Genomic DNA, 19,766 nt, shown 5'->3' on the forward strand with positions numbered 1-19,766 from the left:
AAAGACTCTCCGGGATGATGATGAGCACTCAGTGCTTCCCCAAGTGCCTTGCAGAAGAACCCAATGTCTGCACATGGGAGGGGCTTTACACTGTCCATTGCACATGAGCAGAACCAAGGTACACTCAGGTCCAGTGGCTTTCTAGGTGCTTTCCAAACACAGGAGGAGGGTGGCTTGGAAAAGAACAGTCAGATAAATGTAAACAGACTCTCCTTTCCTCTGAAGGCTTGTGGGGGCTCATTTTCCTGTTCTACCTATGCCCTTTCATCCCTGAGAATATTTGAATACCTGTCACCTAAGGTCATCCTAAAAACATCAGCCTTTGAATTTATTTGTTGTCAACGGTAGATTTTCCTGACCTACCGTTGCTCTGTTCTTATACCTCTCTTTTGTTCTTAATAAGAATTTATTTACAGTTTAAGGGATTATTTATAGATGCTAGTATGAGCATAAAACAGAAACCACACAGCCTTCAGTTGCTGCATAAAATGTGCCTCTGTGAACTTTGGTTATGCACAGGTTTAACCAGCATGGGGGAGGGGAGTTGTATTATCTTTGACTTGAGGGAGCAAAATCCTCAGCTTCGCTTTCTTGTCAAGAATGTAAGAATTCATTAGCTGAGGGGTTGCCTCTCAACTCCATGAACTTGTATACAAATTGTGTGTGTGTGAGTGTGAGCATGTATTTTCTGTGAGAAGGCTGCACAGCTTTCATCAGAAATCCTGAGACCTATGGAAATCCTGAGTATCAGCATTATATACAGACATGGGGGGTATTTCAAAGCACTTCCAAAGGGCTCTCCTGCTCAAAAATACTTCACTTTCATAATCTCTCTAAATTTTATTGTAAGAACTTTCTTTGGTTAGGCATTTATACTTAATATTCTGTTGATAAAAGGCATATCCTATCTGGGACAGGTAATCCTATCTTTCACAGAGTAAGACTCAAACAATATCACTTATACTAAGAATATTTAAACCAATCCCTTCCACAATGGTCCAATGTCCAGGTGAAAAACTCCAGCATAAAATCCAGTAATTCTGTGTGTCTGTCTGGCTGGAAGACTGACACTGAGCCCCCAGGAAGATCAGCACCTGTTTTGCCCCATACAGCTTAAAGTGCTTTGTTTCCCTTTGCTTTTTGATAGCATTTGAATTCAGGGTCTGTGACAGATGATTCACACACTTTAGATGTGATCCTCATGTTCATGGGTGAAGAAGCTGAGTGTCCCAGTTACATGGTCAAGGTCTCAAACGGGGGAAGAGAGAGAACTAGGATTCGAAATCATTGATCATCCAACCTTAGTGCCCACACTCTTCCCCTAAGTGAATTCTGGCCAACGGCCAAAGTTAGGGTCCCAAGGGAAATAATTTTGCTAAAAATAAGAAGCAGAGAATAAAACAAGTCACCCAGGCGTGATTGGCATTTTAGTTGAAGATTGTCAACTGGCTGAAGTCTCAGCAGACTCCTGTCCCTGGATTTATCCTCCCTGGGCACTTAGCACATTTTAAACAGCAAAGTTATTTAACTTTGGTTAGCCTTGGGAACAAAACAGTAATTAAGCACATAATCCATCTACTTCTTGTCAACAAACTTGTTCCTATTTTAACATCCCTAAATTAGGACAATGGCCCAGGGTTAAATAAAACAGGAAGTTGAGAACACAGGTGTGAATATAGAAATAGTCTAATTTGCCAATTACTGGTCTCACTCATCTAATTAGTGGTTTAATATTTCCCTGCCATTTTTCTGGTACCAGCTCTCATGAGTAACATCAGTATTTAAACACATTTCTGCCGAGTCTTTCTCTAAATAGATTGTTTAGGGCAGGGGTCTACACATATTTTTTTCTGTAAATGGCCAAAAAAATAAATACTTCTATAGGATCTACAGTGTTTATCACAACTACTCAGCTCTCCTGTGTTTGAGTAGCCATAGACAGGATGTAAACAAATGAATGTAGCTGTGTTCCAAAAACATTTTATTTATAAAAACAGGAAGTGGGTCAGATTTGTCCTGTGAACCTTGGTTCACCTACCCCTGTTTTAGGGGATAGACATCATTCTAGAAAATGAAGGAAAGATGGAGGAAAATAATCAGAGCATACAGAGAAGTGCTCCTCAGAGAAGGGATGCATATATGTGTGTTATTTCTCCCATATGGACATACTATTCTTCCTGTAGATATGCATTATTTCATGCACACATATACCACACAGTAGAGGCTCTTCTGTGTAGTATGTTGGAGAGCACTGAGTTGGAAGCTGGAAAATCAGGCTCTGGATAAAGTTCTGCCACTAAGTGGCAACAGTGTGTTGGACTAATTTATCTTCTCTGAGCCAGAAAAGGATAGTGGGATTAGAGGATCTCCAAAGGACTTTCTACTCTCTCGTTTTATGAGGATATGATTTTTTTGTTAAGATTTCTAGGGAGAAACACAAGATAAAAAAAACAACAACATGGATTCAAATTATATTAAAATTATATAAAAACCTAGACTGGAATTTAACAATTCAACACAGGTACCCAACCGAACCACAGGGCCAACGTGTCAAAGGAGCACAGGACACTGCTTTGAGGCATGAGCGAGAGGAGCACGTGGCGCCCACCGGGAAGCCAGCAAGGGAGGAGTAGGGCCCACCAACGAGTGGAATCAGTAATCAGCGGACTCCCCTGGGTAAGCATAGTAGGACGGTGAAGCTTCCTTGTGACTTCAGAGGACAATCGTGGGGACATTTCATAAGAAGAACCCAGAGGAGCAAAATCCTTTGTGATGTGTGTGTCTGTGGGGGATAAGGGACCCTCTCCTGCTGCTGGGTAGAGTAGCCCATTTCCGAAGCTACTCAGAACCAAAGACGGTCACTCCTTTCTCAGAGAGTAGTGCTCGGGAGAGTTGGTTGATCTTTGGATGTTGGATATTGAGAATCTAAGAGGTCCTGTGCTTTGCAAACCACATTCTACAGAGACCACTGCAGAAAGAGCTATTTAGGGCTGGGAGGGGTGAGGGTGGAGGTGGAGCAGGGCTGGGGGGCTGGGGAGATGGAAGGGGTAAGCTAGAAGGGCTTTGTGCCCCATTCATGCTTCAGCCAGAGCCCTCCACTTCCATCTATTATTTCCTAGTGCTAAACAAATGCTCGTTCAACCACTTGATTATAAACAGGAAAACTGAGTCTCAGAAGGGGGCATAAGTGGGCATGACTGTTGCAGGGAGTGAAAGGGGATTTTACTGGGCACGAGGAGTTCATATTCACCTTCTGGGGGAGGTGGATGCCTAGGGGTGGAAGGCACATGGAGCAGTGAGTACTCAGTCTCTGTTCCTCCCAAGGAAGCCCGGGGTCTCTCAGTCTTGAGGGAAACGTTCTCATAGCACCCCTCCACAGAGTTCTCTGACGGCCTTTTCCTGAGGAAGTTGTGATCGATGAGGGTGTAGCACAGATCCTCTGAGGAGCTCTGGTTGGCCTTGTTCTGCTTGTCAAAGAAGAGCTATCGTCAGGACTTGGCTTCCTCTCTCAGTCCCTGCACATGTCAGTCTCCATGCAGGCCTGACCCTACTGGGCATGATCTGCCTCCCGTGATCACCGCCCCTCCATCTCTTGACCATTTTTCCTAAACGGCTACACCACCCCAACTGCTAGCTCAGGCAGCTGGAGGGCTCATGCTGCCCAGGGTCATCAGCCCTGCAGCATGTCCTCTCTGCCCCGTGTTCCAGAGTGACCTGACCCCTGACCAGTCCCTAGGATTCCCAAAGTCTCAGGGCCCTGAGGGCATTATTTTCTTATATAAGACAACAACCTGATTAGGTTATGATATTTAACCACCCTTTTTAGAGATGTTTGCATTGTAAAAAGGGGAAATCACTCAGGAGAAAGTCTCATTTGGTGGAATGTCGGGAGATAAAGAAAAGCAACAAAGTAGGGGGGAAAGAACATGGATTTAGGAGTGAGGCTTGATTTTAACTCATGACCCTTGCCATTTTGTCAGCTGTCTGGCTGTGGGGCAATATCAATCTCTCAGCTTCCTCATCTATAAAAGGGAGGAAATAATAGTACCAATCTTACAGGGTTGTGACAGTTACATGAGATGAGATGATACATGCAAGGCTTCTACCACACTGTCTAGCATAAACCAAGTGATCAATAAATACTAGTTCTTTTCAGTAAGTTGCACAACAGAGATGGCTGCTGGTCCCACCTCCAGGCCCCGTGCACAGTGCCTGGGCTCCTCAACACTGCCATCTAAAGTCTTTCTTTCATATCAAGGTTAGAAAGGGTCTCAGAGGCCAGGGTCTCCTGCCATCTGGGTGTCAGCATTTCTACTGTCATCTCAGATAAAGGCTCGGAGATTTTGCATTACCTGGATAGGAGCAGATGACATTCTTTCATCTAGAGAAAGAAAACAATGAATTTCAGGTTACAGGGAGATTTGAGGGGAGGGGAGGATGGGGCGGACTGGGATCTAAGCAACCTGAGAGCCAAGGGACAGCTGGGGTGGCCCTTCTCAGGCTATCCTGACCTACAGCACGTCCCTGGGGAGAGACAGGACCATCTAAATCAGAAAAGGTAGAGCTGTGCTCAGACTGAGAGGCTGAGTGGAGGGAGATACATTTGGTGGGACTTTGGGGAGGAAATCACACTTCCCACCCTCTCACCCACCCTCCCCACTGTCCTTCCTTACACAAAATTCATTGCATACCTACTCTGTACCCTGCACAGCGGAGACACAGAATCAGAAACAGTCCCTGTCCTCAAGGGGCTCACAGGCTAGCCCAGGAGACAGACAAGGACTTAAGAAGGATGCCCACTGCAGAGGAATGCTGTGATTTCTACTGTAGGAGATAGGGGATGGTTGTAGCATGGGGGCTGCTGCTCAAGAAGAGCTTTACAGAGGAGGAAACCCTAAAGCCAAACATTCCCATTCCTGAATTTGATGACAGGTACAAACAGAAGCAGACCAATTTTTCAAAAGCCAATTTACTTAAAACCAACTGTCTCTGGCCAGTCAGCAGAGAGGCAAACGGTCACCCTCGCCACCCTGTGGCAAGCGCACCAGCTGACTGAGCATTCTCATGAAAGCCTCACGATGCATCCTACGCAGGAGGTGGCTGTGCCCATGGGTCACCTCATCTGTCATATTATGGATTTACATTCCCTCAGTACTGACATCTCAGATTCTCACATCTCCAGCAATTCCTGTGGCCATCACAACAAGAAAAGAGTCTGTGCGTTTTAGCATTAGAGGTCTTATTTCTACTGTATTTTGCTCTGTTGGAGATTGGGGTTCCCAGGTACCCATGATTCTCCTAGTTGGAATGGCTAGGGGTGGGAAGGCTGTGTTACTGATTTACATACCTTCTAGGGCTGGTTTTTAAGATTCAGAGTGAATGAACTACACTGTCTTCTTTAAACACAGGAAGGCACAGGCAAAACTCTTTTGTTCTTCTGTAGAAATAAGGTGGCCTCTCCTCAGACCAGTGTTTCATTTTCTCTCTTACGTGTGATTCCTTTCACCACCCTCTCTTTCTCAAATTCTTCTCTCTCCTTAACCTCAGTCCTGTCTTGTCGCCAGAGATGATTGCGGAGATGATTGCGCCAGCCTCCTAAGCCATCCTCTCCCATCTGCTCTGCTGCTTCCCTGCTACAAGTGGTTCTCTGCTCAGCACCTGGGTGACACCTTTGATGCCTATCTGATCAGACCTGCCCCTGGCTTAAAGCCCTTCAATATCTCCTGTAGTTCTCAAGACACAAACCCCCATCCTAAGCTTGACCGCAGAGCCCTGCCCCTCCTCTGCGTTCTCTGTGCCCACACTGGCCTCCAGGCAGTTCCTGATAGATGCCTCGTGCCTCTACCATTTACCTTTATCCTTCCCGGTTCACCCCGTCAGCCTCCCCATGGCAGGGACAAACTGAAATCAACAGCCAGTCAATGAGCTCCAGTCCAGTGGAGAAAAAGAACATGTAGCTGGGCAACTTGAAGCAAAATGTGTGAGAATCATCCCAGAAAAGCGTCCACGGAGTTTGGGGAGCACAGATAAGGGATAGTTGGAAGTGCAGTTTATCAAAAGTCTATCAAAAGCAATGACTTACTTTCCTTTTGGGAATCTTGCCTTGCTTTAAAAATGTGTAATTTTTTCCTGTAAAAGAAAAGGAAAGGAAATTAGTTCAACATTCAGAAATTGTCAGAGGAAATTACTGTAAAATTAGTATTACTTAGCTCTAAAAACTTATTTCTAATCCTTTCATTTGTTAAAGATAAAGGTTTTTTATAATGCCTCCTTCAGCATGGAGACATAAGATAGAAAAAGGGAAAAATGAAGGATAAGGCCAAAGAGAAATTTATTCCTTTGGGTCTCTCTCTCTCTCTCTTTCTTTTCCCTTCTCCCTTTTCTAAGGCTGATACAGAATTGATTATAGATGGAACTGATTTATAGATCACAATAGTGATATAGATAACCTTTTTGGAGATTCTTTGTCTGACAAAAAAAAAAATCAATTTCTTTACATTATGTGAGTTAAGGAGCCATGGTTATTTCTAATCTCAACCCGAAGCCCAGTCTATGATCACCAAACAAACAAGCTAGCAGACAAACACCTCTTATATGAACACAAAAGGACCTACCCTGTATACAGGACGCTGGAAAAAGATGATATAAATGTAATGGAAGCCCATTATCATTTCAAAAGACTCAGGCAACATCTGTCCTAAGGAGAATGACCCTATGTCCTGGTTTGCTCAGTCTAGTTAGTGTCATTATCAATCACTTAGCAGCCCTTAACTAATTTTGGCATCCCCTCCATTGGCAAGTGTCTCCCAGTTTGGACGATGATACGGTCACCCTGGCTGTCAGTTCTCTGTGCAAGTGGCAGAGATGTGCGCTTCTGTACACGGAGACTCTGGGAGGTGCAGTGTGGTTAAGGGGCCTTTCTCTACATTGGTAGCCAGTTTCCTCCTTGCTTCTAAGGCTTTTCTGTTTGAGGAGCATGTATTGCCCCTGAAACTACTGTTCCTATTTTCCACCGAATCCGAACCATTGCTTCCCTGACTGACTCTCAGCTAGTGGCAGGCTTCTGCTGTGGCCACAGAAAGTGGGCAGTTCACAGGTAACTTAGAGCAAATACCGCATTGAAACCACACTTAGGGAAATGACACTTGAAAACAAGTCTCGACTCACCACGAAAGGCAGAAACACCCTTCAGCAAAGTAGCAGTCCCAGCATCTAGAACACCCGAGAGATGAAACAAATCACAAGGTTGGTTTCTGCAGCTTTGTTAGGGGGCTTCCCTTCCCTTTGTCACCGCTGTGGGAAACATTTTCTTCCCCAAGAGAGTATTCATTCTAGCTGACTTGGACAATTGATCATGCAAGAATGTCTTTGTCCTCTCAGGACATTAACTAACCCTTTGGAAATAGGAATATAACACTTTCAGTTCCTAGGGTGAGAACTTTCCTCTGTATTCCCAGCAAAGAAAAGGTCTTTCTCATCCCTAATTCCAGTGATTTACCTGGCCTCTTATAATGAAGGACACTTACGAGTTATCTCCAGGAAATCAAGGTACAAGTGTGTGTATCTATTTATACCACATTGTAATTGCTTGCTTGTCTATATCCTATGCTGGAATGTGAGCTTCACAAGGTCAAGGACTGTATTTATCTGTTCATCATGGTGTATATATATATATCACCAGCATATGCCCCAGGGTCTGGCTCACAGTAGATATATTTTCCATACATATCTGATGAATGAGTAGCCAGGCACAGAGCTACTCTAGCTGGCTCAGATCATCAAATCCAAGGTATAGCTAAATCAATATGACTTATATTATCTTTTTTATGGCAGAAAAGCTCAGGATGGTTCTGCAGTCAGGCATCTAGGCCGAAGTCTAAGTCTCATTCTGGGCATCTTTCTGACCCTGAAGCATAGCCAACAGTACCTACATGGTTAAAGGTGAAGCCCTTTATAAAGTACTGCATCTACCACAAACATGTGAAACCATTTGGAAAACACCATCCAAAGGCATCTCTTCTGGTGAGCTTTTCCAGGAAGCTCCCTGGGAAGTGCAGGGGAGGAATGGCTGCTGCACTTGACCTTGGGCTGTGGGCACCAGCGAGGCTGAATGTTCTGACAGCCTCTAGGGTCTAAGGTTCGTGAGAGCCTTTGGGGCCGAGAGGCATGCTATCGTTCCTCCCCCTCTCTGGGCTACATTCAGAGTTCTTCAAGTCAGCTGCTAATGTCTCCTGTTTCTGTGGCTAAACACCAGAAGGAATGCTGATTCACACCAATGCTAAGAAATCACGCTCACTGGGGAGATATGGAAGTGAGATGAAAGGAGGCAGTCAATTCTGAATTACTGGATCAGTATCTCTGGACTCTCTGAGCCACAGTTTCTTCATTGGCCAGTAAAATGAAGATATTTAAACTGCTTACCTCATGGGGTTGTAAGGGTCAGATAAAAAGCTGAATATGGGCAAAAGCTACTTTTCCCTCACTCAACTTTTCTGCAATATATTGTTGCATTCCAGTTTGGATGTATTGGTTTGGGGTGGGTTCAGACAACCTCATGAAGGAGGCCAGACAAATCTCTGTGACACCAGGCTGCAGGCCAACCATTCCTGGGTCCTGTCTGCTACACAAAACTTCCCTGGCTCCCCTGGCTCCCTGTCTACCCAGTCTCTTCCGTCCTGCAATGCCCTTTTGGTCTCTTTCATCATTTGGACTGTGTGCTCTAACATATGTCCACTGATACTCCCTAAATATACAACCTCTAGCTTGCACTGAACAAAGGCACCCTGTTGGGTATGAATCCCCAGCTCCTCACACCAGTTTTGGCTCGCTGTTCGCTTTGTAGTTGATACTCTTTCAAGAGCTTCTCCTGAAACCATGGCAAAAGTGCCGATGATTCCACAGGCCATAGAACAGCTGGCTTTGCCACCTTGTGGGATTCTTAGACCTTGAGACACTAGTTCTGTATTTTAATGACACCCCGGCACTCAAAAGTCCGGGTCAGAAAGGACTGGTAAGGAAGTACTGGCTTTGCAGAATCAAAGTAATCTTAAATGTCTCTTTCCACAAACCTTTCAACAACTGTAGTAATGTGGGCCATGTAGTCACCTCAGAAACAGAAATGTAGAGCTTAAATGAAATGGCTGGGACAGAGCTTGAGCACAAAGGTACTTGAGCTAGACAGACAACAGGAAATAGGGGTCTTACTTCCAGCTGCTAGAGTTTACACTAGCCTTCTAGCAAAATGGCACATCTTCTGTGCAAAACTCCAGAGCGTTTTTTTCCTTTTTTGTCTTGTCTTCACATTTACAGTACACTTATTACTGAGTCTAAGCACGGTCCTCTGTGTGGGCTTTGTGAAGTTGAGGACCTGACAGATTTCACTCTTCATGAGCAAAGGTTTTTGTTTTGATTTGCTCTCACCTGGAGGTTCTCTGTCTGGTGTTTTGATTTCTCAGCTTCCAGGGCATCCCTTGAGTATTCTGCAGCCTCCTGAAACTCAGCATGACAGGAATGAGCTGAATATTTCTTCTCCAGGCTTCCCACCTCTCTTCATAATTTTTCCAACTTTTCTCACTTCTGCTATTTGTGTGTAACCCACAGAATTGCCTCAGTTTCCCCTTATTGCCCTCACATCTGTTAATCCACTTCCCAAATATACACCACAAATATGTCTTTGATCTGACGTTCCTTCCATTCCACAGCAGCAACCCACTGATGTTCTGCAACACCTGCCATACACAGCCAGTCCTAAATCATTTGTTCTCAAATGGCTGGGATCCTCATGCTGGCCCTGGGAATATCGGTATGTGGAGAGGCCTTTCAGTTTCAGGCACTGTGTTCAGGAATGGGGAAGGGTACTGGCCTTGTTGCCTATAAATCACCATCTTTTATGGCAAGCACCCAAACAGAGCACATGGGATGAAAGGGGAAGAAAGGATTGAATAAGGAAAATAAGTTGGTGCATTGTTTGGGCTGGGTGTTTGTATGACCATCTTTTCATTTGTGGGAACTTGGGGGTATAAAAAAAAGAAACTAACAAACACTACTTACTATCTCTTTATATATACACTATACTATAAATACATGCCTACTATATATGCCACTTAATGTATATAACACAGACATTTTACATGTTCTATTTCATTTAATCCCAGACTAAACCCATAAAGTAGATACTACGATTCCATTTTTGACCAATGAGGTAAGTGAGGCGGAAAAAGTCAGGCAACTTGTCCTGTGACCCCCTCCCACCCCTCCCTAGCCAGCAAGTGGGAGAGGCTGCGTTTGCTTTTGACCGATCTCTCCCTCTAAGACTCTGAGCACCTCTCATGAAGGGATAGGTGCTGTTCTGCCCCATGGGGAAAATTTCCCTGGATTTGTAACAAATTTGATGGGGAGAGACATGGGGGGTGGGGTGGGGTAGGAGGGAAGTTGAAAATCAGATACAAGTAAATATAAGATTAATAAATATATTAAGGGAAACATTTTAAAACAACATGGAAATGAGGATGCTAGGCCAGCTGATTAGCTATTTGGGAAAAAAATTTGTTCACATTTGATACCATATATTAAATGTATGGGGCTAAATGTAAAGCAACAGGACCATAGAAAATTATGCTGTGGAATTGCCTTGTCTTGGGATGGGAAAAAATTTTCACCTCAAATTGGTAGAAACCAAAACATTTCCAGATTTAATTCAATTGTTTAAAATATAATAAGCAAAATATAAAACATCTGGATGGTATAGACACACACACACTGAAAAACATGTTCTTTGTAATATTCCTGAGAAAGGCCTCATTTCTGTACAGTACAAATAGCTTTTACTATCAGGAAAACAAAGTAGACTGAATGCCAAAACAAAAATGGGCAGAGACATTAGCAGCTCTTCACAGATGAAGAAATACAAATGGCTGATAAATATAGACACTAAAATACAGATAATGCTATAAGCAGCTATAACTGTGATTTATCAGCTTATTTTTTTGTTTATACTTCATGTATTTTCTAATTTCTTTACAACTACCATATATTAATGTCATAATCCTTCATCCCCACCCCAAGGTTCCACAAACAAAATTACAAATGTGACATCAGTCATGACTTTCTCAGTCATTACTTCTGTATTTTGTTTTATTTTTTCTTCTCCAGACAGTTATTTTACGTTTCCTATCACTTATCCAACACTTTTTGAGTGCCTACTATATGCCAGAAAGAATGCTAGGAAACAGGAATTCAACAATAAATAAGAAAACAATCCCTACATTAGAGAAGCTCACATCTAGACATACAAAGAGAGGTTTATAATCTGACACAAGAATGCTCTAGCTGCAGGCTGCCCAAGGCCTCCGGGAAGAAGTCTGACAACACTGCCTCACAGGCAGGTGGCAGGGATGTCCTGCAGGCTCTCCAGCCTCCTTTGGGCAGGTGGCATTCAGGTCCTGGGACACCAAAAAACCCTCTAAAGACCCCAAGTCCTGCAGCTAGCTCATTATCCTGAGACCACCTCAGCATGTAACCTAGGGATTCCCTGGTTTGGGGTGGTGCTAATTTTTACAATGTCTGCTTTGATGTTAATAAAATGATGGTCCAAAAAAAGAATATCTTCTAATTATTGAACCCCACTCTGTCAGGCACCATCCTAGCATCATACACACTAGCACCCTCCCGGGTAGGGACTGCATTATTATTTCTATTTACTTGAGGAAACTGAGGTCCTAAAAAGTTAAGCCAAGTGCTCTACCAATTTCAATAACCTCTGCTTACCTGTTGCAGGGAATGTGCACCAGAAGGTGCTTCCTGGTGGCAGGAAGACTGATATTTATTTTGAATCTAAATAGTGACTAAAGGTTGGTGGTGTCTCAGCTCCTGCTGGGGCATCAACTGCTCAGGAGAGCATCCCTCTCCGGCCCTTAGAAAGTCGTCCCATTTCTTAGATGTGCTCTATTGCCCAGACTTCCCTCAGTAACGTCCTGCTGCCTGTCAGTTGTTCTTCACCAGCTGCTCACTCTGACTCTGGGGAAAAGGCCAGACCTATGAGTAATTGAACCTGGTGTCTGGCATGTAGGAGGCACTCAATTCAGGTCAGTTCCTTACCCGATTCCCTTCCCCCCACCCAGGAAGACCCCTTTTTCTCTTTCAGGCTGCACTGCCAAGCTCCTCTCTCCTGCCCACACTGAGGGGGTCGGGACTCACCTGTTTTCTCTCAGCAGAGAGTTCCCCATCCTCTCTGTTCTCTTGGTGCCTCCCTTCAGCAGCTCAGAGACTGGGCTGTGTGGCTCTGGCCACCTGTGCAGACAGAGCTGAAAGGAGAAGAGTACCTCTCTGCAGAGGGGAGGTGGAGCCCAGGGGAGGAGAGTCAGAGATGCACACACACAGCTTCCTGAAATGTCAGAGCCTGAAAGACCAGGCTATTGGCCTTACCCAGAAACCACTGGTCAGTGAGAGCCTAGGGCCTCTGGGGAAGCCCCTTCAGCAATTAGACAGGCTATGGGAGTTTTTCACATCAGATGCTTAAATTCATTAAACCACTTGGTAGTCTTAGGAAAGTCAGAGGAGGGAACTTTGTTTTAAAAACAAGAAAAGTTTAAAACAAATTAAAAGTCAAACCACAGACCAATAAAAATCATCAGCAAAACATTGACCTAATAAGAAGAGTTTTATCCAGAATATATAAAGAACCCTCAAAACTCTCTGAAAGGAAAACAAGTACCCAGTAACAAAAAGGGCAAAATAATATAACAGATACTTCATAGGAAAATATACAGACAGCGAATAAATACACAAACAGATGCACAACACTACAGTCATGAGGGAAATATAAATCACAACCCCAATGCAATACTTTTACACAACTACTAAAATGGCTGACATGAAAAACAAAAACAAAAGCTGAAAATACCAAGAGTTGACAAGGGATGGAGAACATCCGGAAGGAATGCAAAATGGTTCAATCTCTTTGGGAAGCAGTATGGCAGTTTCTCATAAAGGTAAACACAGCCTTACCAGACTACCTAGTGAGTCTGCTCCTAGGCATTTGACCAAGTGAAATAAAAATTAAGACCTCTAAGAGCTTGTAGGCAAATACTTACAGCTCTTTTACTCATGATTGCCCCCAAATCCCTGGATATAACCCACTGATCTCCAGGTGGTAAATAGTAACAACTGGTGAATGTTATGTCCACACAGTAGATGCCGCCCAGTAATAAAAAGAATTGGACCTCCTGGTACGCATGCAACAACCTGGATGAATGTTAAATGCATCACACCAAGCGAAAGAAACAAGCCTTACAGTCTACCTTTAGTGGCATTTAAGACAAAGCAAACTCAGGGACAGAAAACACATCAGTGGTAGTCAGGAGCAAAGGTTAAGGGAGGTTTGAACTTCACGGGACAGGAGGGAACTTCTTTGTTGTTTGGTATCTTGCGGTGGTGGCTACATAACTACACACATTTCTATTAATTCACAGGGCTGTTTACCAAAAAGCATATACTTTACTATATTAAATTATATCTCAGTGAAAAAGAGGGGGCTAAGAAAAAGAAAAAAATGGACCTTAGGATAGGAATCATTGATTATTTTGGTGTTATTTTTATATCTGATAGCTGGTTCCAGTTTGGTCACTCTTTTGTTCCTTCATTCCTTCAAGTGTGTGTTGAGCACCTACTGTGTGCTGGACACTGAGGGTTGGGTTCTATGGTGAGCAAAGCAGATCGAGGCTTGTCCTTAGGGAGCTCCTTGAAATGAAATAAAGCAAAGTAAAATGCTTTATTGCTTGTCCTTGCTTAATATAGAGATCATAGCTACACCAGTCAGGAGCAGCATGGGGAGGGAGCCGGGAAGGAAGTTTTAGAGAAATTAGCGTACAAGTTGTGCATCAGCAGATCCATCACACAGCACTCTCGGCCCTGCTGTTGCTTGCCTGACTTCAGTCTATCTCTACAGCAGCACTTTATTGCAAAAGGGTGGACAAGTGGACTTCCTGCCTGGGAGAAAGCATTCTGGAGCGCGGACAGCCTGTGAGAGACAGGAGGGTGATGCCAATGCAGCGGGGCTTGATACACGAAGCCAAATATATTATTATTTGTAATATTTTTGTGCTGTATAATACAAATTAAAAATAAGAAGCCCAATTCTCTCTGTTCAACAAAGCTTTCACCTAACAAAACCTGTAAGTTCTTTCTCTGTCTTTGAAATGCATGTATATATTTTTAGAGGCTGAATAAGCAACCTAGGAATGTTTCCTCCAGGACTTGGGAATCATCTCTTCCAAATGCCACCATCAAGGAAGGTAGTGACCCCAATTCCAAGTGTCTCTTGGAGGATAGCAGCCTAACTTCAGTGGCCACCTGGCTCCAAACCACAGCCTACCTACTTCCAGTCCAAAAGATGAGAAGAAATTTTCTCTTTTAAGGACAGTTAGCAAACACATTACCGAATGAATGAAGGATGAATTATGTGTGACAAAATCTGCAGTCAAATCCTCCTAATTAAGGACTAGCCATTGTTTATCTTGAGAAAATGTATGCAATGGATTGTGTCTGTTTGGTTATATGAAAGGGCAAGAGCTTTTTGTCTTGGCAGTCTCTTTAGTCGACTGCCCCTGGTGTCAATCACATTCTGTTTTGATGCTTATTCAGTAATAAGGCTGTTTTCTGTTTCTTCTCCTTTTGTGGAGAGCTTTTCTGGATTGGCAGGAGACTTTGTTTTTAATTATATTTGCCCAACAGTACCTTCTTTCAATTTTTCATTAATCCCTCAAATAATTGACTCTAGGAAAGATGTTAGGGTGGCAGATTTTCTTACCTTGGGAGTATCTAAAATTCAGAAAACGCTCTCCTCAGTAAATCAGATGAGGCAATGAAGAAAGAAAATTCTTAACAAAGCATATACTAAAAATCCCTGCACACAGATCTAAGAAACTGGGGCTGCTCTAGTCTGTTTCTTCAGTGCTCCTCTGTCAAAATCACTTCCTTTCCCAGGCTGGATAATCACAATAAATTTTAGGGAGTGTCTTCCAAGTTATCTAAAGTTTTCTTTTCCGTGTATAGGAAATCTGAGATAACAGCCAGTGGTTTTCCATTTTGTGTGTGACGAAAGTGGTGTGTGTGTGTGTGTGTGTGTGTGTGTGTGTGTGAGAGAGAGAGAGAGAGAGAGAGAGAGAGAGAGAGAATATGAAGGAGTCTTGACATACATTTATAATTGACCTTTCTCTTTCCCATTACCTTTAAGAATAAATGAAAAATTCAACCCAGCCTTAAAGTCCCTCTCCTCAACGAGGCCTCTGCACCTCCTGCACTTTCTAGAGATGAGCAGCAGGGAACCAGAATTTCCCAGCGTCAGGGAGGAGAGACAAAATGGACAAGGAGCTTAGCCAGTGAGGAGGGCTGTGGTCAACTCTTCGCCAGTATGGATTAAGATATTCCAGACCACAGGGGGTGCAGCTTGAGCAAACAGTCTGGATGCTGCCCTATGGGTAGCTTAATTAGTTCCAGTGCTGAGTAAGTTTTCCTTTGAGTCCAGAGAGTCAGTGCCATAGGGCCTAGGGTTAAAAATCAATCTGCTATTGCTGGGGAATATTCCCTAACTTGTAAGCTTCAGTTTTACCCAGGCCACTAGATGGAGAAGCTGAACTGTGGAAGTGTTAGCTACCCTTCATGAAAATTTCTTTTGATTGTTTCAAGTATCAGGAAAGAGCAGGACCTTTATAATATACACATGTTTTGCTGACTCTGGTTTAAATAATTAACCTCAGGTCCATAAATGAAAGTATAGCACCAACCCCCCCCAACACAAAAAAGCAAAAATAACAAATCTTCCAATCATGCCACTCTCCCTTGTTAAAACAAGCCCAAAGGGAGTCATTTGCTCCTCTGCCCCAAAACCAAGAGTTAATTACACTTTCAACTTATTCCAGGAACCTGGCCTTTTATCAGGAGTTTTCAGCACCAAGAGGTAATTTGTCCCATGGGCCTTCCTCCTCCCCACCAAAAGAAGGTGAAGAAGTGATCTGCATGATGAAACCCCTTCCCTCCCCTTAAGAGCCCATGACCTTGCCTGAAAGGTCTCTTCTTTTGCTAATAACTTCTTGTCCCACCTTCCTTCTTATAAAAGCCTTCCACGTGTACAATTCTTCAGAGTTATCTCTACTTGCTAGATGGGGTGCTACCCAATAATGAATTGCTTAATAAAGCCAATTAGGTATTTAAATTTACTCTGTTGCATTTTTTAACACTGTTTATTCTCTGCTGTGCTTGCCCCTAATACTTATGAGAAACTGTATGAATTCAATTAGAAATAATACCTTGGATATTTGTAGGCAGATGATGATAAATCAGAGGAAGTTTGACTTGGAATCTTTAAATTTACTTTCCAATCCTTTGGTATTACTTGCAGAGAATTAATGGCCAATGCAAAGACTATTTGTATTTTGCTATACCTCCAAGATCATAGAATAATATAATAAGGATAAGTATTTGTTGAGACTTTGCTGTAATCCCTGCATTGTGTTAAATTCTTTATAGATGCTATTTCTCATTTGCTCTTGAAAGAATTCTATGGGATTGTAGGGGCCAAGGAGAGGTGCACCATCTTGGCCTGCATATTATGTCAGAGCTGAAAACAATCAAGGCCCAAAAGACTCAGAAACAAACTTTGACCCTCCCCCAGCTGCATAACATGAATTTAGAAAGAGGACCTATTGCTGGGCAGCTGCGTCTGGGAAGGTCTCTCCCTGTGCAGAAGGTGAAAGCTCAACTTGGATGAGAGAGGGTTCCTGACTCTGAATGAGAAAGAATTTTTGAGCAGGTCAGAAGAATGTAGGTAAGGAATTCATTAGAGCCTTGAGGTGAATGGCAGCGGCTTGCAGGCAGCTGAGGACAGAAAAGTGCAGAAAAAAAGAGGGAAAGTTTGCTTAACTTTTTCTTGGCATAGGGCAGTCTCCCTTGCCAGTTCCTAAAGCCGAGGCCACCTGGTGTCCCACATCCACTTGGATCTGCATGGTGTGGGGGCTAGCCCCTACCACCCCAAATCCTGGGGGAGCTGCGGAGGAATGGAGTGAGATTATGTTCTAAGAACTTCCCAAAGAAGGGAGATTTTCAAGAAGGCTCCTGCAGCTGCAGTTCCATCCGGGTCACCCAGGTGACAGGAACTTGCAGGCCCAAATCTGAGCTCAGAGCAGCCCTTCCCTATTTATCAGGAGTAAAGTGGAGACTAAGTGGAAACTTGGAAATTAAATGAAATAGCAAAGAAACAAAGATGCTTACCACTGGAAAAGTGCAGAAAGAAAAACCACAATTAAGTTGAGCAGTGAGAAAGCTAGGTTCCCAAAATGCTTATCTCCGGTGAGAGACTTTATGTCTCTTCTCTTATTATCAGTCCTCTAGGTAATTCTGCAAAATCAACTTAACACAATAAATTGGTCAGGTCCTCTCCAGGATAGCAGCTTCCTTCTGGGAAGAGATCAGCCAAGATCTCCCACCCTGCCCGCAGAGTGGGGTGAGTTATTGTCTGTTTGCTAAAGACTGTGTTAGGAATCTTACTTCCTAACTTCCTGGTTTTTAAAATGAAATCTTAGCTTTAAGATGGAATCCTTCCTGTTACTATACTGTTTATATCTTAACATTTTTCATCGTAGATAGGAAAAGTTAACAATGATGCTCGTCCCAGGTCTCTGCCCTACATCAGATCTGCTCCAGGAAGAGAGCTGTCATCGTAAGACAACTACAGCATAATATGACCTAGGGGCAGTAGACAGGGAGGAATTTAGTAGTCTGTTAAAATTCCTCCCTGTGTCCCTTGTTTCTGGGTGGCCCAGAAGATAGTGGTTTACTAGACACTTATTTTTTCATATTCCTATGAGTTTTCCTTTTCCTTTGAAGTGCCAGACTGCTACCCCCTTTTCTTCCTAGTTCCGGATAACATATATGCATCATTTTCCCTGACTGTTTTTTAGAATCTCATGTCTGTGGATTCATCCAAATATATGTAATTAAGTTTTCTCTTTTTCTCCTTCTGGGTAAAATTGCAGTATTTCCACAATCTCTTGCCTGGCTTTAGTTCATCTCCATATCAACAGGCGTTTCCAAGGGGTGGAGAGAGTTAGTTCATCTCCATGTTAATGGGTAATTATGTGGGGTGTGAGGGCTTATCTGGACCTGAGAGCTTGGGGGGTATTTGCTGCTTCTGCCTCAGGAGAAGAGTCCTGGGAAGACTTCTTGTAAGCAATAAATGGGTTTTAAACTTTATTTCTCCATTTGACTGATTTTGGTTTCAGCTAGGTATTTTGCCCCAGGATTTCCCAATCCCGGAGTTACACTCCTGATAATGTATCTCATATCAATTTGATTCTTAAACCAACCAGAAGAAACTTGAACGATAGAGGAAAATTTTTCTACCAGGATAAACATCATTTCCTCTATTTTATAGATGAGGACACCCAGATTCATGGAAGTCAAAGGACTTGTTCAAAGATAGCTCAATAGTAATTGAGAAAATGTGACTATAAATTCAAACAGTATGTGGACCTTGACCATCTATTTTGTCCTATTCAATAAGTACTTGTAGAAATACCAGCTTGGCTTTGAATGTGCTAACCTTAAAAATAAAACAGTGAATTATTTTGCCAGCAAAAACAGGTTTACTTGGGCATAGCACAGAATTGCAATCTGGGACATGTAAGCTAAGGCATAACCATAGGCATGTCTGGAGAACAACGGAGAGGACTGCTCTTCCATAGAGGAAGGGGGCCAAGTTAGTAAGATTGTTTCTAAGCAAAAAGTCCATTGGAATTAACTGGAAGTCCCATGTATCATGTCTTCTCATTGGCTGAGTTGTGACAGTCTTTCACTGGCTGGGCTGTAGCAGGGAGGTGAAAGGTGGAAGCGTTTTGCCTTCTGCATGGTAGTAAAGTGGCTAAAACAGTGGGGCATCCATCTCTTCCCATGGGATCTGCGATTTCCTAGTGGTGGGCACGACAGCTTCTCCTGCAGGCTTCCCAGTGCCACGTCAGTGGGGTGTCCCTTAATTTTCATAGACTCTGGTTTTATCACTCCAATGTGTTTGAATGAAAAGATGAAACACATTTGCATGTTTTGAGTGTTATGGCTTCCCAGTTCCTGTGTGGCTTTTGAATTCCCAGCAGGATTCAGTTATCAAGGCAAGTTAGAAAGCTTTCAGATGAACAGTGATTCCTTGAGCCTCTTCAGTATCAAAGAACTGTGTGGGGTAAATCTATCTCCAGCCTACTTTTTAGATTTTGGTGATTAGAGTGTTAGATGAGCTACTTATGCATAAGGAGAATCCTTTTGGAGCATTTCATGACAGGAGAGGAACTGGTTTATATAAGAGTTCTTGTAGAGTCCAGAATCTAAAAGCTTACCTACAACTTCCCTGTTACACTTCCCTGGAAAAAGTCATAGAAAGGGTAAAGTCTGGCTGGCGGGAATATGAAGAGGTCTTCCTGAGGATAATTTCCTGAACATTTACTTTGTGGTGCAGAATATAAGCTGATTAGGAGTCCTGGCTAATGTAAGAGAGCTATATGTTGTAAAACTATGACTATTAATTACTAATATTCCTTATTATGGGGTATTTGGTTTTAAAGAGGTGATAGCAATGGGGTTCCAGTACCTTTCTAGGTGATCTTTGGGGCCGAGCTTTTGCTTTCTGGTGGAGGGATGTTAGCATGTTCCTCCACTGACTCGCCAGGAGCAGTAATGATGCAGAAGGTTATAAGAGGACTGTTTGGAAACAAAATGGGAATTGT

The 19,766-nt window shown here is 43.1% G+C and overlaps 1 protein-coding gene across 1 annotated transcript; it reads right to left on the reverse strand.

Annotated features, from left to right (window-relative positions):
- Nucleotides 1-2,463: 2,463 nt before the first annotated feature.
- Nucleotides 2,464-12,419, reverse strand: GCSAM (germinal center associated signaling and motility). The gene is made up of 6 exons (XM_036933111.2): nucleotides 12,196-12,419; nucleotides 9,421-9,489; nucleotides 7,168-7,212; nucleotides 6,083-6,129; nucleotides 4,353-4,381; nucleotides 2,464-3,464 (listed from the first exon to the last, which is right to left on the reverse strand). The coding sequence occupies exons 1-6, from the start codon at nucleotides 12,222-12,224 to the stop codon at nucleotides 3,150-3,152; spliced, it is 534 nt and encodes a 177-aa protein (XP_036789006.1). The 5' UTR covers nucleotides 12,225-12,419; the 3' UTR covers nucleotides 2,464-3,149.
- Nucleotides 12,420-19,766: the final 7,347 nt, after the last annotated feature.

This window comes from Manis pentadactyla, chromosome 1 (assembly GCF_030020395.1).
Source record: "Manis pentadactyla isolate mManPen7 chromosome 1, mManPen7.hap1, whole genome shotgun sequence".
NCBI classification, from domain to species: Eukaryota; Metazoa; Chordata; class Mammalia; order Pholidota; family Manidae; genus Manis; species Manis pentadactyla.